The sequence below is a fragment of the Schistocerca gregaria genome, chromosome X, assembly GCF_023897955.1.
Source record: "Schistocerca gregaria isolate iqSchGreg1 chromosome X, iqSchGreg1.2, whole genome shotgun sequence".
Classification (NCBI taxonomy): domain Eukaryota; kingdom Metazoa; phylum Arthropoda; class Insecta; order Orthoptera; family Acrididae; genus Schistocerca; species Schistocerca gregaria.
The window spans coordinates 697,762,239-697,787,254 of NC_064931.1; the positions used below are offsets into that span (position 1 = coordinate 697,762,239).

The following is a 25,016-nucleotide window of genomic DNA, read 5'->3' on the forward strand; positions in this document are numbered from 1 at the left end:
GAAAAGTTCTACACTCTTGGAATCGGGACCTTCTCAAATTCCGTGGAATGCAACACAGTTCGAGCTCTAGTTATAGAATACCGAAGTCAGCAATCCAGTTTTCATGGTTGCACAATGAAGTGTCAAACTGCGAAGACAAGAACCATCTTAGTCCGAAGACGTTTTAAGAGGCCGTTGTATTACTGGCCAGTTTGAAGTTGGTTTGAAGGTGACATGTTCCACACCCACGAGGATCTCCTCAACACGGATCTATGGAACGAAAACTAATCTAATCTAATCTAATCTTGGGAGGTATCCCACATTCGTCCCTTTGAACGCAGGCCCATGTTACGTTTCACCCAAATAAAGAACCCGAAAAATATAGCCTTGAAAAACGATTTTATTAAACTTTAATAATGCCAATCAACTCTGAAAAATAGAAGGAATGAAAATAGCTCAATAAATCCGTTAACATGTGATGTGAAATTTTGTAAGCAGAGTTTTTTTTAATTTCTTTCCAAGATAATTAAGCAGTTGCACTTCTACGTATTTTGTTAATAAGCGGTAGAGTTTCTCGAGTTCTTGCAGCCTCATAGATAAATTTTTGTGGACGCACATGTGTCCTATTTATAGGTAGGTGGATTAATGTTCCTGTATATAATGGTGACTTAAATTTTCTACATGAGCGCTGAATGGCCAACGGAAATTATTTGTGTCGAAAATAAATTTGTATATGTCTAATAATAGAAATTTCACGTTCTTGAAGTTAATAAATTTGAGGATGTCGGAAAACTGGGGGAACCACAATTGATTTCAACTTGAGTTGCGAGACTTGCCTCAGAAATTACAATGTTCCGCACGAACAAGTATGTCAAAAATAATAGTTTCAAACTAAACTAGGAAGGCAGGTTGCAGTTATTCTAATAGCAAATTTTTATTTATCGAATTAATGTACACGCAGACGGCCTCAGTATTTCGAGGTAGCGTCAGAAATGAGCGTGGATTTCAATTATGGCACTGCAGCGCTTGTCCAACTTACTGTTGAATTTAAATGATAAAAAACGACAATTTTTAGAAAGGGCACAAATTTACAATAAATGTTACGTAACGTTAAGACGAAATTCTCAGTTTTTCTCTAGGGTACTCTGAATCGACGTAAAGATAAGCTATGATTTTGAGATAATGCAACGTTGTTAGAACCAAAATTATGCATTTTTTTTGTAAAAATTTACTGGAAGTCGTGTATTTATAGAGGTATACATGATTGCATTTGAAGTACGCTCCAAATACTACGTTCAGGTCGTAGTCAAATGTGGGTATATATGTATGTGTATAATTTGATTTCGTTCGATTTTAGATCTCTCTAATAATGAAATACATTATTTTTTAAATTATATTACCAAAAAACAGTTCGTTCTATTTTATTAACATCCACTCAATAACCTGATGTGGTTTAACAGTTGACTAGCGAGTAACTCATATGATCTGTCTCGAGACTCGAGAGATAGGAGTGGCAGACAGATCTGTGTCACTGGTTGTTTCGTGTGCTTGCAGACAAAAATTGTAATTAACCATGGCTTTAAGCGACGCAGACGTTAAAAAACAGGTGAAAATAATTGCACACACGTACCTGAGAGAAAGAGTTATCATTACCATGAACGTTTGGTCGTTATTTCTCTGCGGGCATACTTATCCGATGTGCTCGTTGGAAACGTGCACATTTAATCATACTTTTCATTAGAATTATCTTCTAAATAATTTAGATTACGTTTATTCATAATGTGACTTATTTTCTGTTGCAGATCAAGCACATGATGGCCTTTATCGAGCAGGAGGCAAATGAAAAAGCTGAAGAAATTGATGCTAAAGCTGAAGAGGAGTTCAACATTGAAAAAGGCCGATTGGTGCAGCAACAACGGTTAAAAATAATGGAATATTATGAAAGAAAGGAAAAACAAGTGGAACTTCAGAAGAAAATGTAAGCCGAAGTTCTGAGAACATTTTGTCATACTTCCATAAGAGAGAGGGAGAGTGAGTGTGTGTGTGTGTGTGTGTGTGTGTGTGTGTGTGTGTGTGTGTGTGTGAGAGAGAGAGAGAGAGAGAGAGAGAGAGAGAGAGAGAGAGAGAGAGAGAGAGAGAGAGAATGAGAGAGAGAGAGCATTCTCTTTGCTTCTTGGTTGCCCATAACAATGTTGAGGTTAGCTCCATGCTAGCTAAACTGCTAGTCTTTAATCTGTATGTGACTGTGATCCTACTTTTCTGTCCAAATCACAAAAGGATGTCATAAGTAAAATAGTCATAGCTGGTATATATGTGGTTTTTCTGTTAACAATTAAATTAGTTTCACATAGAATAACTCTGTCATTTGTCAGTACATGCAAAAATATACCTGTTGCAAAGAACTGGGTATGTGTGGACAAACAGCCTGTTTAGGTATATCGCAGATGGACAGAAATTTGTGTGACAGATTATTCTTGTGCTACTGTTAACATAAATTTTAGAAAACATTCTTTCAAGCAGCTATTTCATATTGTTAGAAAAACTACTTCCTGTGTGATCATAGCACCTTTGTAAATATATTTCAATATGTGGAAGGACCCTAACACACTGATTATCCTCCTGTAGTGTTCAAATGTATGTCTTTTTTTTCCGCTTACGTCAGACTGAATGAGGTGGTGTAGGGATTGGCACATTGGACTCTCACTTGGAGAACAATGGTTAAAATCAGCATCTAGTCATCCAGCTTTAGGTTTTCTGTGATTTCTCTGAATCACTTGAAGCAAATACTGGGATGGTTCCTTTAAAAACAACGGTTCCGATATTCTTCCCCAGCCTTTCATAATCCAAGGTTGTGCTCCATCTGTAATGACCTGGTTTAAGGGATATTTGATCATCTTTCTTCTTATATGTCAGAATGGTTAAGACACTGGACTTCTTTTTGCAAAGAACTGGGCTTCAAGTCCGTATCTACCTTTCATATTTGAATAGGATACGGCTAATTTCTTGTTCCATCATTCAGCAGGGTTATTGGTAAGTGAGTATAATTACATTTGTAAGATGTTAAGCTCAAAACTTCATTTTGTCTGTACTAATGGCCGGTCAGTCTAAAACTACACTAACCCATTTAAACCGCTTTGCTGCAAAAGTAGCAGTCATTTGATTGGGATATAGCTTATTTAACATAAGGTATTTCACAGTAGGAAGTAATGGAATAGATAATGGAAACTCTGGGAAGGTTTCAGTATGTAAATATGTGGGGAAAAAGGTGTACAAATAACACCATATGACTTTGTTCATATTGATTAATTAATGCCTTTTTTAGGTTACAGCAACAGTTTGATTTTAGACGTAGCTCACAAATATTTCAGTTTCAGACAAATATGTTGTCATAAATTGCTTCTTTGTTCCCAGTCGTAGGTGGCTACAGCCTGACACTGAAACACCATCTGATGAGGTCCTAGTGAAACCTATCAGCATCTACTAACAACAGCAACAATGTCACACCTAATTTGTGTTAAAATTCAATCCATAATATATGAGATTATAATTTCTTTTATTCATTCAAATTGATACACATTATACACTGAGGTAAGAAAAATCATAAGATACCTCCTAATATCATGTCAGACCTCCTTTTACCCACTGTAGTGAAGCAACTTGATGTAACACAGACTCAACAAATTGCTGGAATTCCCATGCAGAAATGTTGAACCATGCTGCCTCTATAGCAGCCCATAATGGCGAAAGAGCTGTTGGTGCAGGATTTTGTGCACAAACTGACCTCCCAATTACGTCCCATAAATGTTTAATGGGATTTATGTTGGGTGATTAGTGTCGCCAAACCATTCATTCGAATTGTGCAGAATGTTCTTGAAGCCAGTTGCGAACAGTTGTAACCTGGTAACATGGCACATTGTCATCCTTAGAAGTTCCGCCATTGTTTGGGAATATGAAGTTTGCAAATGGCTGCAAATATTCTCCATGTAGCCAAACATAACTATTTGCAGTCAACGATAGTTTCAGTTGGACCACACAATCCAGTCCATTCCATGTAAATACAGCCCACAGCATTATGGAGCTACCACTAGCTTGCTCAGTGCCTTGTTAACATGAGTCCACGGCTTTATGGAGTCTGTGCCACACTTGAACCCTACCATGAGTTCTTACCCACTGAAACTGGACTAATCTGATGAGGTCATGGTTTTCCAGTCGTATTGTCATGAGCCCAGGAGAGGTGGTGCATGTGATTTTGTGCTGTTAGCAAAAGCACTCGGGTCAATCATCTGCTGCCATAGCTCATTAATGCCATTTGGACGCACTGTCCTAACGGATACATTGGTTGTATGTCCCACATTGATTTCTGTTGTTATTTCATGTAGTGTCACTTACTGGTTGGTAGTGATGGCACAATGAAAACGCCACTGGTCTCAGTTGTTAAGTAAAGCCGTTGATCACTGCATTGTCCATGGTGAGAGGTAATGCCTGAAATTTGATATTCTCAGCACACTCTGGACTCTGTGGCTCAGAGAATATATATTCCCTTATGATTTCTGAAATTGCATGTCCTGTGCATCTAGCTCAAACTACCACTCTTTCTTCAAAGTCTGTTAATTCCTGTCGTGTGGCCATAATAATTTTGGAAACTATTTCACAACAATCTCCCGAGAACAATGCACTGCTGTTTTTAACCTGGTGTGCACAATACTACCTCAGTATGTATCCCATGACTTTTGTCACCTCAGCGTAAAAATGTGTTATGTATGTATGTTCGACATCTCTTAAACCACTTGATCAATTTCAACCAGACTTGGTGCTCATATTACTTACTGTCTGGAAAGTAGTACTGTGGCGTTAAAAACCAACGACCTATTGGGATGGTGGTGGTAACATGACGAGAGAAAGGGGAGGGAGGAAAGGGACACAGAGGAAGTGAACTTAGAGGGGGAGAGGGAAAGTTGAGGGGAGGGGTGGGGGGAGTGAGGATGAGTAAAGACATATAGGGGGATGGAAGAATTGCTGGGGGGGGGGGGGGGTGGACAGCAAGTGAGGGGGAGGAGGAAGGGAGAGAATAATAGAAGACTGGAGTAAATACGTGCTAGACAACACCAGGGGCTCAGTTGTATATATTACGTAATATGTTAAAATGATGAAATTATAATGAATTAAAATTGCATTGTACTTCTCTACATAAATAGCGTATTGATGTGCTTTGTAATTGTAAGGATTTATTTCTTTGAATGGAAATGTTGAATTAACCAAAGAAATTTTCTTGCAGTCAGTCATCAAACATGCTAAACCAGGCACGTTTGAAAGCTCTGAAAGTTCGTGAAGATCATGTACGCGGTGTACTTGAAGAGGCGAGAAAGAGACTGGGGGAGATCACAAAGGATCAGTCTCGATACAGCCACGTTCTCCATCAGTTAATAATGCAAGGACTGCTGCAGGTATGACTGTATTACTTTGTAACTTGTTCTTTGGTGTGCTTAAAGTTTATTAATGAACCAAAAAATGGAATAAATGTAAATGTGGAAAAATAATTGTAAATGTAAGTATCTGTTCAAATTTCATTCTAATTTGTTGGACTGGGATTTAAATACTGTCAAATATGAGGTGTTGCATGCAGTTTGATCACAATAAGCTAACAATATTTCACTGGTGCCACCAAGAGCGGAGAAAATAGGCACTGCTTGGAAGATATTTGTCTCAAAGTGCTGTCAAAATTTCCATGCGTCATGTCTGCTTTCACATAACACAACCAAGGAGAACAACACACGAGTAATGATACAAACACTGCAGGAAGGAGTTGATGGTGCCTTCCCCTCATCGCTTTTCTTCCCTCTGCAGTGCTGCTGTGGAGATACGGCACACCTCCTATTGTTGGCGACAGACACCATGCGAATCGTCAACTTATCACGGCCAAAATATATAAAATATGAATGGTAAAATGAAGTTCACAGAGGAGAGAGTAAAATCTGGTTTTGTGTTAAAAATCTGACAGTCCTCTCTTAATGTTCATGTGACAAACTTTTATGCAGCAAAAATGCTGTGCAATTGAGGTTTTCACCAGCTATGTTTCATTAATATATAATGTTGATGGCAATGAAACAATTTCATTAAACTTCACTGCACATATTGAATGTGGTGGTGTGGAATTCAGTGTTGAACATAGAAATTTAAGTAAATCACATCCTGAGAAAAACATTGCATGGACTGCAGGTTGTGAATTTTTAAGCCTTCTGTACAAGAATGAAGTAGCAAATTGTAAAAGTTTTGTGCTAATTTCATTTCCACAGATGCCTCAGATTTGGAGTTTATTCTCCAAAAATAAGAGTAAATAATATACTGTGTGTAAAAAAGTAAAACAAGGGCATGTTCAATTGGAGAGAAAACAAAAATCAGACGGATGAGTTAATATAAAATCAACATGGAGACTTTTAAATTTATTAAAATATCTATCAACTAATTAACTCTCCTTGTTCAGTTAACTCCACTTCTTTTCTTCTTCCACCAGTTATTTAAGCATGTCTAACAGTAAACTAGTTCTTAAGGCATTAATGGCTGCACTGAAATATAACTGACAAACGATGCTAGAGTGCAGGCTTGGTTCAATCTTGGAACATTTTCTTTCGGAATATTACTAGCTGTGGCATCTGTGCTGTGTGTTCCGCTTTGTAGTTTCTGATGGTTCACTGGAGCAAAAGTAACAATCCAATACTAATTTCTCCAAAATAAACACACAGTTATTGGAACATTGGAGAGAACATTGGCTTCAAATACATGGTTTCTTGGTGGGACATTTTTAAGGTTTATATAATGGTTGGCATATCAATCTACTCCCCCCCCCCCCCCCCCCCCCCTCAAATAACACCCGGTCCAGTCTACCTGGTGTGTGTGTGTGTGTGTGTGTGTGTGTGTGTGTGTGTGTGTGTGTGTGTGTGTTGGGGGGGAGGGGTTGCATGTATGCAACAAATTTCTCTCTCCTACCCCCCTCCCCCACCTCCTCGTATGACAGTGAAAACAGCATAATAGCTCGAGGTCTAAATTAGATTGGAGGTGCTACTTTGGTTGTGGTTTGCAACATGAAGACTTGTAAATTTATTAAAATATCTATCAGCTAATTAACTCTCCTTGTTCAGCTAACTCCACTTCTTTTCTTCTTCCACCAGTTATTTAAGCATGTATAACAGTAAAGTAGTTCTTAAAGCATTAATGGCTGAGTGTCAAAAAGGATGTAGTGACATATTGGTCTGTAGCATAGCATAACATTTATGTTCACACCATATTTAATGCATTTTGTCATGACATAAAACTGCAAATCAAAATCAGAGAACCTATATTAGATAATGGACAAATCTCCCACAAGTATTTTGATGCATATTGTATATATTGTGTACATGTATCATACTTAAACTACAAAACCCCACAGTAGGCTTGTGACTCTTGTAAATATGTGCGAGGTGAGCAAGGGGCTCCAGGATACTGCAGCACCTACCTTTCCTGTGTTGCAATCTCACTGTCCTTCATTCTCTTACTCTTCCTCATGGTGGCAGTCTTTAATGTTGAACCTGCTATTCCCTAGGTTCTGACTTCCTTTCTCAGAATATTCATTTATCCATCTTTTTGCTGAATTAATTTTTGAGAACCTGGGTTTGATCATTTTCCAAATATTTTGTTTAGTGTGAACCAACTGGGAACACCACCTCCAATAGCGTCTACTATATACAGTGTTAAAGATCATCTGTGCACAGTACCTGTGTAGGCTATTATATAGACTTCAAATCCAATGTGGTAGCCAATCTGACATGGTGGTGTCATTATATACCCTTTCAGTCAAATCCCTGACAAAACAGGGATCCTACTTCTGATGACTGAGCTGTTAGCTTCCCACACCTGCTAAGTAGTAGATGCCAGAGTTCCTGGGGCATCATGGTTCCTGCCAACGACCATTGTGCCAGCTGGCCTTTATTGTGGCTGAGTGGCGCCCGTAGTGAGTCCTTGATTGGAGTAGATGGTGTCAGGGCGGATGTTCTCACTTGAAACCTGTTAAATTGCACTGAAACAATGGTGATTCTGATCAAGCCATCTCATCAGACAGGTACAAAAATTTCAATGCAGACAGTTACAACCGTACTGCTTTCCCTGCCCTAGCTACCCTAAGGGAAGAGAAAAGCCAAATATCTTGGAACAAAACAATTTACATAATACTTAGTATGTACTCAAAATGTTGGATTCTTTTACTGTAACATATCTATAATTGTTTTTCTTTTTGTTTAGTTGCCTCTGCTGCTCAGTCTGTAGCTGTTGAAACATGTGAATGTCTGGATGAAATACCAGTGACCACTGCCACACACAAAATTCTGAATATGACCCAAGGAATCATTTTCCACAGAGGCACTCTAAACAGGGAACTATGGCTAATCCTGAGTGATGAGGTGTTACCAAAAAAGATCCCAAGGATAATCGAGCAGATACAGCTGCCATGTAGTCATTGCGAACAACCACCTTTGTGTGTCAATTGCACCAAACACCATCCTCCACCTTCACCGGTTTGCCCAGACTTCATGAAAGGAAAGGAAATACAGGAATATAAAGTACTGATCACCTGTCGCATACTGAGGCAGGAAAAAATGTTCATGCCTACGTCATGGTGATATGATGGCCAATTACCCAAAAGTCACAGGCAACATTTGCAGTCCCTCAATTTTTTCAAACCATTTCTCACACCACCCTCCTCTCTCGTAATTCCCTCCTCCTCCAGCATGTACCGGTGACAAGGCTCATCTCCCTCTTAGGACCTCTTTCCCCAGAAACCTCCAGATTGGATGCCTGATGCCGGCCATTGGCTGAAGGAACCACAGCCTGTTCATCGAAGGACTGTCTGCTCTTCATCCATTCTGACACACATTACAGATAGGCCCTTGCAAGAATCCAGGCCACAAAAGAATGTCGGAGAAAAAAGAATCCTCCCACACAGAGTGGTTAGCACATGCAATCCAGATACGGTTCAAGAGGTCTAGGAGGCATCGCTGGCAGTCCACTGAGAGGTGTTTGAGCATCTGCAGTGGGTGCGATTTGGCCCGGGAGCCAGTTCATTCCTTAGGATGCCCACATGAATTGGGATCCAGAGAAGGTAAACTGAGCAGGCGGCACGGCCAAGGGCAGAGAAAAGGTCATTGATAGCAGAGACCAAAGGATGGTGAGAGTAGCATCATTTGATAGCCTGCAGACATTCAGTGGCTCCTTCCTCTCTGAAAATACTTGACCTTGGCAGTCTCCTCACAGAAGTGGGGATTCTGCATCTACAAATATGACAGTCAACTCCTGGTTTCTTACATAGTTTAGTTGCCACTAGTCATTTCCCTGACCATCCCGTGTACCCTGCCGTCTTTGTGAATGAGGAATGTCTTGCTCCTGATCACTGCCTGCAGTTGGCATTGCCAGTTGGAATGCGTCGCACTTCCCTCTGTTGGATCTCCATTTGCACTCACCGGCATGTGCCCCATGTATTTCCTCCCATATACCTGCTTGGATGGTTCCTAGACCACAAATTAGGACTGACCTGTTTCAGGGTTCTAAGGTATGTCACCCCTATGGTTTTCTGACATCTTGTATGTTCCATCCTTGCAGAGTTCCAGGGTGCCACCGTCTTCTACACTGATGTTTCTCAGACGATAGATGAGGTGGGATATGCTTCAAAGTCTCCTACTTGCTTTGAACACCGTTTATTGCCGGGATCATGTAGTGAGTTCACAGCAGGGCTACTAGTCATCAACAGGGCCCTGCATTTTGTACCTCAGGCCTCCCACCACAGTGTTTTCATATGTACTAACTCAATGAGCAGTCTGCAGGCTATCAAATGATGCTACTCTCATCATCCTTTGGTCTCTGCCATCTGTGACCTTTTCTCTGCCCTTGGCGGTGCCGCCTGCTCAGTTTACCTTCTCTGGACCCCAAGTCATGTGGGCATCCCAGGGAATGAACTGGCTCCCGGGCCAGATCGCACCCACTGCAGATGCTCAAACACCTCTCAGTGGACTGCCAGCGACGCCCCCTAGACCTCTCCAACCGTATCTGGGTTGAGGGTGAGTTCCTGTCACAATGGTGGGAAATCATCGTAACCCCCGTGTTGAAACTTGGCAAGAACCCACTGGAGGTGGACAGCTATGGCCCCATTAGCCTCGCCGACGTCTTTGCAAGTTGCTCGAATTAATGGTGAGCTGGAGGTTGAGTTGGCTACTTGAGTCTCAGAGCCTTCTGGCTGTCTCAGGTTGGGTTCCATAAGGGTCGTTCTGCCACCGCTAATCTGCTGTGCATGGAGTCTGCCATCCGTATAGCCTTTGTCCGCCATCAGCATCTGGTCGCAGTCTTTTTTGACATGCGGAAGGTATACAATATGACATGGTGGCATCACATCCTATCTTTGCTTCATGGTTGGGGTATTTGGGGTCCGCTCCCGATTTTCATACAAAATTTTCTGTCTCTTTGTTCCTTCCATCTGCAAGTTGCAGCCTCCCATAGTTCCTCCCATGTTCAGGAGAATGGGGTACCTAAAGGCTCTGTCTTAAGTGTCTGCCTCTTTAATTGCGATTAATTGGCTCGCTGCAGTGGTGGGAAAGTCTGTCTCAGTTTCCCTGTATGCTGACGACTTCTGCTTATGCTTTAGCTCCACTAGCATTGCAGCTGCTGAACGGCAGCTGCAGGGCACTATCTGCAAGGTGCAGTCTTAGGATGTAGTGCATGGCTTCCAGCTTTCGACTGCCAAGACCTGTGTTATGCATTTCTGCCGGCATCACATTGTTTACCCTGAGCCACAGCTTTATCTTGATGGCGAACCTCTTGCTGTGTTGGAGATGCATCAGTTTTTGTGATTGGTTTTTGATACCCGATTGACTTGGCTCTCCCATATTTGGCAACTTAAACAGACTTATTGGCGACATCTTAACGCTCTTCGTTGCTTGAGTCACAGCAGCTGGGGTGCTGATCGGTCTACCCTTCTACGGCTATACCAGGCGTTAATTCAGCCCCGTCTAGATTATGGGAGCCTGGCTTACAGTTTGGCATGGCCTTCCGCATTGTGGTTACTGGACCCCATCCTTCACAGCAGGATCCGACTCACCACTGGAGCTTTTCGGACAAGCCCTGTCGACAGCATACTTGTGGAGGCAGGTGTCCCTCCATTGCAGTTCCGGAGCCAATGATTACTGGCAGCTTATGCTATAAATGTTTGTAGATTGCCCGGGCATCCCAATTATCGTCTCCTGTTCCCTCAGTTGGTCGTCCATCTTCCACAACGGCAGCCCTGGTCAGGGTGTATGATTACGGTATGTGTTGAGCTATTCTCTCTGGGCTTGAGTTTTTCCTTCTTCCACCTCTTTTCCGGGCCCCTTTGCATATACCCCTAGGGTGTGTGTCCCGCCCATGCCTTCAGCTTGATTTGGCACAGGGCCTGAAGGACTCAGTCTCTCCTGAGGCCCTCTGCCGCCACTTTCTTTCAATCCTTGCCACGTTTCAAGGCTCTGACGTTGCCTATACTGATGGTTCGATGGTTGCTGGTTGTGTCGGTTATGCTCTTACTCTAGGGGATAATTATGAACAACTCATTGCCAGCTGGCTGCAGTGTTTTCACTGTCCAGCTGGTCGCCGTCTCTTGCGCCCTGGAGTATATCCGCTGCTGCTCGGGTGAGTCCTTCGTTGTGTGTAGTGACTCCCTGAGCAGTTTACGAGCTATTGACCAGTGTTTCCCTCACTCTCGACTGGTGATGGCTATCCAGGAGTTCCTCCATACACTCTGTGATCTTTGTGTGGACCCCGGGTCGTGTTGGCATCCCAGGAAAAAACATGTTGATATGATGGCCAAACAGGCTGTTGGTGCACCAGCCTTGGAGATTGGCCTTTGAGAGAGTGAATTCAGGTCAGTTTTGCGGCAGAAGGTACTTCACACTTGGGGGTGAAGAATGGCGCACCCTTCCTTTACCCAACAAACGTCGGGCCATCAAGGAGGCTACGGTGCATGCCACTCCTCCTTGCGGGTCTCTCGCAAGGACTCTGTTGTCCTCTGTTGGCTGCGCATTGCCCACACCTGGGTAACACACAGCTATTTATTGCGCCACGAGGAACCACCTCTGTCGCTGCAGGTCAGCTTTGACGGTGGTCCACATCTTGTTGGACTGCCCGCATTTAACTCTGCTCAGGCAGACGTTTGCACTGCCTGATATGCTTCCTGCACTTTTAACAGATGATGTTGCGATGGCAGATTTAGTTTTGAGTTTTATTCATGCAGGGTGTTTGTATCGCTTGACCTAAGTGTTTGTCCCTTTTTTTGTGTTGAGTCTGGCCTTTGGCCTACGATTTTAGACTGGGGTTTTAGTATGTTTCTTGGGGTTGGCTTTTCCTTTTTTGTTTCTATGGTCGGCCAACCACTGTCACAGTCGGTGTGATCTTAATGCCTTTTTTCTGGTCTCTGTGTCTTTCTTGACCTGTGTCATCTCTTGTAATCTCCGTTGTTTGTTTTTTTATTCTTTGTGGGTATTTCAAGTTTGTGGAAAAAGGGACCGATGGCCCTAATAGTCTGGCCCCTTCAATCCCACCAACCAACCAACCTACATCAAATCTCTCTTTACCCAAAAGTGGAATGACATCTGGTACGCTACTGCTCATAGTAATAAACTCCGTACAATCAAGGAACCTATGGCAGTTTGGCGCTCTTGCTTCCACTCCTGTTGGAAGGAGCCCAATGTTTTGTACCATCTACACATTGGTCGTACCCAGCTCATTCATTGTTTCTTCCTGAGCAGCAAACATGCCCACAGTGTGGATGTGGAGCCAGATTGACAGCATCCCATATATTGGTGGAATGTCCCCTTCTCTTGGTCCTTCGTATTAAGTGTAGATTCCTTGAATTGAATATTAGCAGATGATTCTTGGATGGTTGAACTGGTCCTCAATTTCCTCCGTGAAAGTGGTTTATATTTTCAGACAGGGTTTTGCTTTACTCCTGTAGAAGGGCATGGTGGTTGTGGTTGGGGCCTCTCTACACATTTTCCCAGTCTGCGATCCATGACCACTCCCCCTTGTAAAGACTGCTGTTTTATCCCTCTGTTTTCCCAGTTTTGGATTTGGGTTACCCTTTTATACCTTCTCCCGGGTGTGTTTTAACTTCCTCTTTTTTGTAGTTTGACTCTTCTGATTGGATCTGTCCATTTTTAGCGGGACCTCTCTCTTCTGTGTGTAACTTTGGAATTGCAGAACTGATGACCTCACTGTTTAGTCCCATAACCCCCCTCAATCAATCAATCAATCAGTCCATCCATCAATCAGGTTGACGGGGGTCGGATGCGGGTGGGGTTTCTCTCAGCATGGCTGAGTCCTGGGAGCCCACTTGTTCACTCTAGACCATACTTTCATTTCTCTGTAAATTATTTTTCAGCTCTCGCATCAGTATTGCTTTCAGTGCCTCTCTTTTACCACTCCCTTGTACCTTCCTCAACAGAGCACGTTCCTGGTGGACATCACCTCCAGACAAATGAACACTTGGCCAAGTTTGTAGTTTAGCCCCATATTACTCCCAACCATGAACTACAAAAAATGTAGGGGGGGGGGGGGGGGGGGGGGAAGAGAGATGACGGTGCTATGTAACGTTTAATGCAAAGGTAGATAAAATGTTTGCTTACCACATGAAAACTTGCGAGAGATGTAGTGTTGCTGAAACAGTAAATTGCTGTAGTTTTTAGTTGTAGAATAACTTGCACAGGGGCAGATTTGAGCGTGGTAGAATGGGAAGGTACAGATATTAGTATAACATGGGAGACTGTCAGTCACCCAAGGACAGAAATTGTTATTATATTGAACAAATTTGGTTGAACTTTTGGAGCCTTTTTGCTTCAATTTTGTAATATCCCATGTAGTTGGCAACACAACTTTATCATACAGTAATGTAAAATGGATACCTCTTTCTGTGAAACGCTGTGAGAGGATGTGAGATTTCAAAGCATTTAAAGTGAATATTGTAGTGTGTAATGAAATACTGACATTGTAGTTTAATTTTCATAAGCCTCATAAATAAATTCCATTATACAAAACAATGAACATTCTAACCAGATGAATTTCCATTTTGTGTTAGTTATGTAGTCAAACCAATCACAGCAAAGTCACTCCATTGCAATAAAATCGGGGAAAATTGGTATTTGATGCACATTAAAAATGTAGTGTTTAACTATTTTATTTCCCCTTTTAAATAATTGTTTTCTTTTAATTATTTAGCAATAAATGCTTTATAGCAAATGGAATTACACGTCATAATTCCTGTGTGTTTTGTTGCCATTATGATACTGACCATTCATTGTTTTTGCAGCTTTTGGAGCCAAATGTCACTGTAAGGACACGTGAGGTTGATCAACGTATTGTTGATAGCATCTTGCCAGCTATTACACAGAAGTATAAAGAAATTACTGGTGGGAAGGATATATCAATAAAAGTGGACACAGAATCCTTCTTGAACCCAGAAGTTACTGGTGGAATTGAGCTGTTAGCACAAAAAGGCAGAATTAAAATTGTTAATACTTTGGAAGCACGGCTAGAACTAATTGCACAACAGCTTATTCCTGAGATAAGAAGTGCACTGTTTGGCCGTAACCCGAATCGCAAGTTTGCTGACTAAATATGTTTTATGCATAAATCTGGATATTTCATTCCATTAAATTATTAGTGCAGTAGTTTCTTGGTTATGGAATTGCTGGTTCATGATTTTTTTTGTTGTTGATTATGTAATGAGACTTCTCATTTTGTGTAAATATTTTAATGCTGCCTGTTCATAGTAGTGGAAACTGTGTGAGACATATCCTTGTGTTCTTTTTTGTTAAATTATTGCAACACTAGTATAAAGCTCCATGTAGTACAACTAAACATGTGTACTACCTCTTTCAAGTATGTTACCTCCATTACTATTAATAATTGCAGCCTTTCAATATTAAGATGAATGGAGGACAAAGGAATACTGAAGTTTTAATTTGCAAATATGCAGTTAAAATTATTTGCCACCAAATGGGAGTAAGATAGATTTGTATTTGAAATATGTAACTGTGAAGCCATAATATGAAAACAAAGTAGACAGAATAATGGCTTATCAAAAAAGAAGAGAGATTTAAATTCACCAGAAGAAATGAATTAGTTCAAATGCTGTTACTTTATCTATCAGAGAATAAATTAAGATGCAGAATCTGTAAGCTAGAGTAAAAGCCTAATGCTGCAAATCAGAGGCAAGTAGGTGAGCTGAATATCATGTGATGGAAGTGAGTAATTATTAATCAATGGTTATTATGGCTGTGGATGGTGACAGATTGCATGTTGGTGGACTGCCAGTAGAATATTAGTGATTGTACAGACTTTTTTCTGATGGAGAGGTTATCATGGTATTATATAGCTGTGTAAGATATTATTTTAATTACTGTTGTAAAAATTCTTCCTTGTTATTAAATGGACATTGTGTAGTAATGTGTATTAATCAAGTGTTGTATACCTGTGTGGTCTGATTAAAGAAAAAGAAGCTAACAAGGCAAGTGCTTGTGAGTACCTCAGCTTTGTAAGTGCAAATACTTGCCAGGACATAGTCATCTGTCCACACAAATTGATATTATTAATCACTTAAACCCCTGTTTCACATAAAATACCAATACTTGTTGTGGTACTGTGTTCAGCAATGCTATATGTTGTGAAAAGATATGTGATGTTTTACAATGACTTCCCATGTACATGCATATAGTCAGGTTAAAAATAAATAAATGAATGTAATGAGTACTCCGTTATGGGCCTTCCTTAAATCCCACACATAGCATAGCAGCACTATATTGTTGCTGTCTACTGAGAGAAGGTGAGCACAATTTTTAAAATATCCGGCATCATATTTTCAGTTTCCTAACAGAACAGTTCCACAGGGATGCTCACTCGTATTCTCCACAGATATGAGAAGTGAAAACTCCCAAATGCTTCGGTAACATTTCTCATTTAAAAAAAATCTTAAACAGATGAGGTGCAAGTATTTGGAAATTTCCAACTTACCACATTTGTGGAGAGTCCTCAAGAGACAGTCATTCGCACATGTTTCCTAAATGTGTAATCAGCATAATTATTTTAATGCACTTCAGATGATTTTAAGCATTTCGTTAAAACTCTTTACAATCTCAAAAAGAAAAGCACTACAGAACTACTTACAGGAACTAGCAATGGTAAAGAGGTGTGTGTGTGTGTGTGTGTGTGGTGTGTGTGTGTGTGTGTGTGTGTGTGTGTGTGTGTGTGTGTGATGTATAAATGTCAAACTAAACATCTTGGTACATAGTAAGTGCTGGTGGTGGTCAGAATGCGTCTGATATTTATACCAGGAAACTGAGGCCAGCAGAGGGCACTTTACATGGGGTACCTGATTAATCAGTATCGCAAATGTAATGCATTTTATATGGTATGCATAGCGATTAATTCAAATTACTTAACATAGCAAAATGATTGACAATGAAACATGTACTGACATACTACATATGGAATTGGATACTTAAAATCCAGATAAAAGTGCAGTTACTAATCATGTGAAGCTCCTAGCCTGGCAAGATAAAACATATAATTGTATAAAAGCCAGTATAAAAAATATAAGGTTAAAAACATTTATAAATAAAACCTTCCAGCCTGACAGATCAATTACCGTAAATGTAATTATAAGGTAATTAATGAAGCAGTGAATATTAATTAAAAGTTAAAAATAGTCGATAATACATCTGGAGTGTGGTCTCAATGGCGGCACATCGTGGCTTCCCTGTGGTGGAACTTGCAGAGGAAAGCCCAGTCTCCTCGTTGCCAGCAGCTGGTGCTCACTACCCCATGCCAATCCACTGGGGCACTCAATGTTGCTGAAACTAGTAGGTTTGTGAATACATCAAAATAAACATTTAGGTTTAAACTCATTCTGTTCATTCAGCAGTAATTCCAGTTGCTGTTTTCTGTGTAAATAAATCTCCATTTCCTTGAGTAGGTTCAGTAACTGTCCCTTTGACACCCTGTGCAACACTTTCATATTATTCTGTTTCCTACCAAATGTTTTTCTCTGTCTAAATGCGTACCGATTTCGTTTTTCTGAAGGCCTGCGCAATTGTCGGAAAATGCACCATTGCACAACATAGCAGAAAACTTCTTGCGCTCTGGTTCTATTGTCTCCTTGTCACATATTTTTTATTTTATTTTATAATAGTTTCATCAAACTTGTCTAATCACACTTAATTTTTGCACATCATCATTAGGGGTGAGTGGCAGTTTTAGCAACCTGTTGATTATAGCTCTGAAGTATGCCCATTTATGCTTCTTAGGATGACAGGATTTTACACTTCTAATAGTGTCAGTGGCTGTCGTCATACTAAATGTGCTAATCTTATGCCTTCCATCCCTTTTAGTTCACCTAATATCCAAAAAAAACTTAACTTCCTTCTTCTTGCTGTTCCACTGTGAATGTAATTTTTTCATGCATCCCACCTATTTTTCATGCTACCTCGCGTACTTCACTTTCATCACCTTTGTACAGTAGTATGATGTCGTCTACATAATGTCTGTAATAGACAATTTTTTCGCAGACTTCATAAAATACTTTAGCTGAGTTATTTGTAAATGAGCTAGAAAATAAGTATTTTGAACAAAATCCTGATGTCTACACAAGTGCTTTTCATCCACAGGCAGTGTCATCCATTTAATAGTATTATTTGCTGCTGTTTGACAAATGTGTTGGTACATTGTTGTGATTGGAGAAGAAACTGCATGTGAAAATGAATATGTTTAAATTGACTCTTGGAAATTGTTAGCATTTCAGAACTTTGCTTTTTTCTTCTATATGATGTAAATACAGAGCTCTGCATTTTCCCAGAACACTCTCTCATGACCAGACTTGCTCCTGACTGTAAATCTATTGTTAGTGTCTATTGAGTTGGACCGCACTGCTGTGAGCGTAGACAACTGACTGAGACTGCAAATTACTGATGTGACTTTAGAACTGCAGTATTCCGGGAACCTGAGACAATGAAATCAAGGAGGGTGTATCCAGCAGTAGATGCTTTTGTACATTGTGAACATCAGCTGCAGCTGGAGATGGTTTTCAGTGGTTAGAAGGTACAAAATTTGGTACATGATGAATTACATGCCATAACTTTTCATCTTAGTTGGACTCGTGGAAATGCTAGTGTGTTTTAAAGTTTCCTTTGTAGTATGCTGAAAAATTCCTAGCTTTGCTGAATTTCTGTTTGCCTTGGCGTAGAACTGTATAGGAAACACCTTGTGGGTCTGGGGGCTAGAATCGGCCCGAGGTATTGCTGCCTGTCGTAAGAGACGACTAAAAGGAGTCTCATGTTTTGGTCTTCGTGATGGTCCCCTGTAGGGTTTGACCTCCATTCTTCAAAATTTTCCCGGAGAGCGAGCCAATTGGGAGAGGATGCCTTACATGGTGCACCGTGGATTGAGATCTTTAGCCCAGTTTCTCGTCGTCGCATTTCAGTCTCACTCATTCTCCATCTCTTGAGTGAGGACACCTTCCTCGGTGTGTTTTCCACAATGCACTATGCAGTGTCGCTTTCTGCATCGACGATGACCATGGACTTCTTTGCACCTGATCTCCAGCATGGTAGCCAGTCTGTTGTGGTGGAGTCGCCACGTATCCTGTTGGTTGTAGCCACCTGACCACACAGGGATGGCTCTTCTGATGCCTGCACTGTTAACTTCCCACGTATGCCAAGGGGTAGGTGGCCATCCCCCTGGGGCATTGTGATTCCTGGCCATGGCCATCCTGTCAGGTGGCCCTTGCTTATGGCTAGGTGGCACCCGCGGGGAGGGACCCTGGTCGGAGTGGGTGGCGTCAGGGTGGATGACACACAATGAAGTGAAGTGTAGTCCATCATCTTGTTGGTGGTGAAACACCAACAGTCTCTAAGTGTTCATGAGCTCAATTCAATACACAGAAGTAAGACACCAAATTGTTCCCCTCCCTGGCCACACCATTGGAGGAACATCAGACTAACGATGGAAGTAGGTCTCATTTACCCCAGTACCTTGCATTTTCGAGAGCTGATGGGGAATATTTCATGACAATGAAGCCTCAGTTTTTTGTCGAGCATTTAGAGGACAAGTTTGGGGAGGTGGAGGGATTGTCCAAAATGAGATCTGGGTCAGTCTTGATCAAAACAGTATCTTTCTGCCCAGTCACAGATGTTACTCGCTTGCGACAAGCTGGAGGATGTTTCTGTAACCATCACACCCCATAAGAGCTTCAATATGGTCTAGGGTATCATATTTCACAGGGACCTTTTGCAGCCTGATGATGAGTTGTGCGCTAATTTAGAGCGGTGAGGTGTACATTTCGTCCGGCGTGTCCACCGGGGTCAAAGGGATAATCAGGTTGCCACTGGTGCCTTCATCCTGGCCTTTGAAGGTGACACCTTACTTGAGAAGGTCAAGGTGATGGTCTACCACTGTGATGTAAAGCCCTATGTCCATACCCCGATGAGGTGCTTTAAGTGCTGGAAGTTCAGTCATATGTCTTCCCGCCGTACTTCCAGTGTCACATGTTGAGATTGCAGACGCCCATCACATCACAATACTCCATGTGTCCTGCCTCCCATCTTTGTTTTCTGCAGAGAGCTCCATTTGTCTTGCTCACCAGACTGCAGGATTCTCCAGAAAGAAAGTAAAATCATGGAGTAAAAGACCCTGGACCGACTGACCTACACTGAAGCTGAGAGAAAATTTGAACGTTTGCCTCCTGTACAAATGACATAATCTTACGCCGCCGCTACAACAGTACTGACACAATCAGCTCCGCCAAGCCCAGTCACCTACTTCGGGACAAACACCCCCCCGCCCAACCATTGGGGACATCCGTCCCCACTTCTAAGCTGGGGAAACATAAGTCTTCTTCGGCTTCTCTCGCTAGGAAGGGGTCCCTTGGGTCACTCCCTTCCCAGGCTTCTACTAGCAGGAAAGATGGCACCCACCAGTGGCTGAAGAGCTCAAAAGTAGCTGGTCGTAGGGCTGCACACTCGTCCTCAGTCCCAGAGACTGAGCCAGTGAAGTCCTCCCAGCTAGGGAACCCCGAGGAGCAGCGAGAGAAATCCAAAAAGAAGACCTCTAAGAGCAAGGAAATTGCAATGGCACCCACACCACCACTGCCTACAAGCTCTGCATCTGAGTATGAGGTGGAGATTCTCCGCTGAGGACCTAGATCTCGCCAGACCCTCGGACACACAGGATATAGACTGCTTAGGCAATAAGTCCGTGGTAGTAGGTGACTCTGAGGCGTAAACTGCCTCATTGAATGTTCCATGTCTTCCCAGTCCACGATGACGTCATCCTTCAGTGGAATTGTGGCAGTTTTTTCCACTGCCTAGCTGAGCTACAGCAACTGTTCAGCTTTACACCTGCTATCTTCATTGCCCTCCAGGAAACCTGGTTCCTGGCAATGCAGACCCCTGCCCTCTGTGGCTATAGGGGATATTACAAGAACCGTAGAAACTATAATAGAGTATCAGGTGGAGTTTGCATTTATGTCCTGAACTCAGTCTGTAGTGAAACTGTGCCCCTTCAAACCCCTCTCGAAGCTGTGGCTGTCAGAATAAGGGCGACGCAGGGAATACTATCTGCAATGTATATCTTCATCCAGATGGTGTAGTACCCCTGAATGTATTAACTGCACTGATTGATCAACTCCCTAAACCTTTCCCTACTTTTGGGAGATTTTAATGCCCATAACCCCTTGTGGGGTGGCGCCATGCTTACTGGCCGAGGCAGAGATGTCGAAAGTTTACTGTCTCAGTTCAACCTCTGCCTCTTAAATAATGGGGCTGCCACACATTGATGTATCAATTTGCAGCCCGGGACATCTCCCATCTATCCACTGGAGAGCACATGATGATCTGTGTGGTAGTGACCACTTCCCCATCTTCCTGTCACTGCCCTGACGTCAGGCCCATGGATGCCTGCCCAGATGGGCTTTAAACAAGTCGGACTGGGAAACTTTCACCTCTGCTGTCACCATTGAATCTCCCCCACATGGTAACGTCGATGTGATGGTTGAGCAGCAGAAACCGCAATCCCTTACTCTTTAGGGTGCCCCCAGTGTAAGGCAGTCCCTTGGCGGTTGCCGGAAGTCGCTGAAGCAATTAAGGAGCATCGGCGAGCTCTAAAGTGGCACCCTTCCCTGGAGCACCTCATAGCCTTGAAACAGCTCTGTGCCCGAGTTCGTCAACTTTTCAAACAGCGGAAGCAGGAGTGTTAGGAGGGATACGTCTCGACTATTGGATGCCATATATATCACCTTCCCAACTCTGTTCAAAGATCAAACATCTTTTCAGGTATCAGACCCCAACAGGTGTTGCCATAAATGACGTGTTGTCTACTGACGCAAATGCAATTGCTGAGCGCTTTGCTTGAGCCTCTGTGTCAGAGAATTACCCCCAGCCTTTTGCACTCAAACGGTGATTGAAAGTAAAAGTCCTCTCATTCACTAAACGCCACAGTGAATCCTATAACGCCCCATTTACAGAGTTGGAGCTCCTTAGTGCCCTTGCAAATTGCCCCAACATAGCTCCTGGGCCAGATCGGATCCATGGTCAGACAATTAAACATCTCTCATCAATTAAACATCTCAAGTGACATCTTCTCATCTTCAATCGGAACTGGTGCGATGATGTCTTTCCATCACAATGGCGGGAGAGCACCATCATTCCGGTGTGCTTAAACCTGGTAAAAACCCTGTTGATGTGGATACCTATTGGCCCATCAGCCTAACCAATGTTCTTTGCAAGCTGCTGGAACGTATGGTGTGTCGGCAGTTGGGTTTGGTCCTGGAGTTACGTGGCCTACTGGTTCCATGTCAGGGTGGCTTTCACCAGGGTTGCTGTATCATTGATAATCTTGTGTCCCTCGAGTCTGCCATCCCATCAGTCTTTTCCAGACACCAACACCTGGTTGCCACCTTTTTTGATTTATGAAAAGCATACGGCACCACCTGGTGACACCATATCCTTGCCACATTATACGAGTGGGGCCTCAGAGGCCCGCTTCCGATTTTTCTTCAAAATTTTCTGTCACTCTGTAGTTTCTGTGTCTAAGTTGGTGCCTCCCACAGTTCCACCCATATCCAGGAGAATGGGGTCCCGCAGGGCTCTGTATTGAGTATCTCTATTTTTAGTGGCCATTAATGTTCTAGCAGGAGCTGTAGGACCGTCCGTCTCACCCTCTCTGTATGCATACGACTTCTGCACTTCTGACTGCTCCACCAGTACTGGTGTTGCTGAGCATCGCCTACAGGCAGCCATCCACATGGCGCAGTAAAGGACTGTAGCCCATGGCTTCCAGTTTTCAGCTGTGAAGACGTGTGTCATGCATTTCTGTCAGTGTCGTACCGTTCGTCCGGAACCAGCACTTTACCTTAATGACGATCCACTCACTGTAGTGGAGACATATCGATTCCTAGGTCTGGTTTTCGATGCTCGTTTGATTTGGCTTCCTCATCTTCGTCAGCTTAAATGGAAGTTTTGCCAGCACCTCAGTACCCTCCGCTGCCTGAGCAACTGGGGTGCAGATTGCTCCACGCTGCTAGAGCTCTTGTTCAGTCCCGCCTTGACTGCGAGTCCCCCCTGCGGGTCCGGGGGTTAGAATAGGCCCGAGGTATTCCTGCCTGTCGTAAGAGGCGACTAAAAGGAGTCCCTCCCCCTGAAGGGGGTAGTTAGCGCCTGCGTCCGGAGACGGACGGTTTCACGACCTATATTTGCGTTCATTTTGGTTTTTCACTTCTTCTGGTTTCTTCCTTCCTTTGGTTGGTTCCTTTCTTTGTTCTTCTCCACCTCACTGTCTTACTTACTCTTCTCCTTGCCTTCTTCTGCTTGCCTTCTTCTGCTTGCCTTCTTCTGCTTGCCTTCTTCTCCTTGCCTTCTTCTCCTTCTCTGGTCTCTGCTTCGGCGTTTGAGACAGTATGTCCTTTCTTTCCCTCTCTCCTTTCTTTTTCCTCTTCTTCCTCCTTCCCTGTGCGTGTCTGAAGGCCGACCCACGCGTTCGCACGCGTAGCCGGTGACGGGGTAACGCGTAATTCCCCGCCCTGGGTAGACAAGTAAGGCACGCACATACCCCCTGGTAAAGGCCAGGCCCAGGGAGGGGTGATTGCCTGAGCTGACACCTTCCGACCATGCCGATTGGTCCCTCCGTCCGTTTCTCGGGAGGTGTGACCTGAGGTGTGAACAATCACCCAAGGCGGGAGTGCCCTCTGAGAGGGTCCCCACAAGGAAGGAGCGCGCCATCGGAGACGCTGGCAATCATGGGGGATTCCTCTGCAATGGATTTCTCTCCTTCTTCTCTCTCGACTTCTGCCCACAAACGGAAACTTGACCAGCCACCAGTGACAAAAGTACTACCGCCTGCCCCACAGTTTCTCGTAGTTTCTCGATCTGAGGACGGAAAGGGTTTTTCCTCTGTCAACCCTTTCGTTATCCAGAAGAGCGTAGATGCCATAGCCGGATCTGTCAAGTCTTGTACCAGGTTGCATAATGGTACCTTGTTACTAGAAACTGAGAGCGCCTTTCAGGCACAAAAACTGCTTCGGGCCACACTCCTGTACACGTTCCCTGTCCGGGTGGAGGCTCACCGCACTTTGAATTCGTCTCGTGGAGTGGTCTATACTAGATCACTCGACGGATTGACTGACGAGGATATTCAGTCTTTCCTCGCTGAGCAGGGCGTGGCGGCTGTCCATAGGGTCATGAAAAGGTCAACAATGACCTTGTACCGACCCAGACACTTTTCTTGACCTTTGGCAGTGTTCAGCTGCCGTCACGCATCAAGGCAGGCTACAAGGTTATTTCTATTCACCCCTATGTCCCGACACCTACGAGCTGCTACCAGTGTCAGCGTTTCAATCACACTCGCCATTCTTGTTCCAATGCGGCTACATGTGTGACTTGCGGCAGGGATGCCCATGAGGGTGACTGTCCACCTCCGTCTCCTCGTTGTGTGAACTGTCGCGGTGACCATGCAGCATCCTCCCGCGACTGTCCCGTCTACAAGGAAGAACGCTGTATCCAAGAAATTCGGGTCAACGAGAAAGTCTCCACCTCGGCTGCTTGCAAGCTATTCGCTAGCAGGAAGCCCACGTTGCTCCCAGCGGGGAAGTACAGTACTGTCCTTGCCTCTCCTCGGACTACCAGGGAGGTGGCGACGCAGACATGCAATCTGACCTCCTTCACTACGGTCGTCCGTTCGGCCAGTGCTAAGATCGCCCGGTCGACGTCTCCTCTTCCTCCCGTCGCCCCTTCGACACAAGCACTTTTATCAGCTTCTCCCAGGATGAAGACCCAGAAGTCAGAAGCACGGGCCTTCAAGAAAGAACCGTCTCGTGCAGACCTTCTACGTACCTCGAACCCTCAGCCATCGACCAATCCTTCCACAAAACGGCCTTCCAAGAAGGCCCATAGGAAGCACAGTTCTCCTTCCCCGCCACGGCGCATTTCTCCTCCTGCGCCCCCCCCCAGCGGTTGCCGCCCCAGGCCGTCATCCATTTCGCCTGGCCACACCGCTGGTAGCCGAACATCTGGCCATTCACCCGCGGAGGAAGCTCCCCCTTCCGGCCATCTTCACAAGATGGCCAATGAACCTATAGAACAAATGGACGATGACTGTCCGCCTCCTGCTAGAGGCGGCAGTGCTCGCTCGAAGCCGGGCCCTCAGCGGCCTTCTAGATGACCCCTTCTTGCATCTTCTTCTTCTCACGATGGCACTTATTCACTGGAATATTTGCAGCATTCGTTCCAACCGAGAGGACTTGAAATTGCTGCTCTGCTTGCACCGTCCACTCGTTGTAGCCCTCCAGGAAACGAAGCTACGCCCATGCGATCAAATTGCCTTGGCACACTACACCTCTGAGCGTTTTGACTTACCCCCTGTGGCAGGTATTCCGGCTCATGGAGAGGTTATGTTGCTGGTCCAGGATGATATCTACTATGATCCCATCACATTGCACACCGGCCTGCAGG

At 43.6% G+C, this 25,016-nt stretch overlaps 1 protein-coding gene across 1 annotated transcript; it reads left to right on the forward strand.

Moving 5' to 3' along the window:
• The first annotated feature begins 1,434 nt into the window (after positions 1-1,434).
• Positions 1,435-15,771, forward strand: LOC126297762 (V-type proton ATPase subunit E). The gene is made up of 4 exons (XM_049988937.1): positions 1,435-1,585; positions 1,782-1,957; positions 5,255-5,423; positions 14,330-15,771. The coding sequence occupies exons 1-4, from the start codon at positions 1,553-1,555 to the stop codon at positions 14,633-14,635; spliced, it is 684 nt and encodes a 227-aa protein (XP_049844894.1). The 5' UTR covers positions 1,435-1,552; the 3' UTR covers positions 14,636-15,771.
• The last annotated feature ends 9,245 nt before the right edge of the window (positions 15,772-25,016 follow it).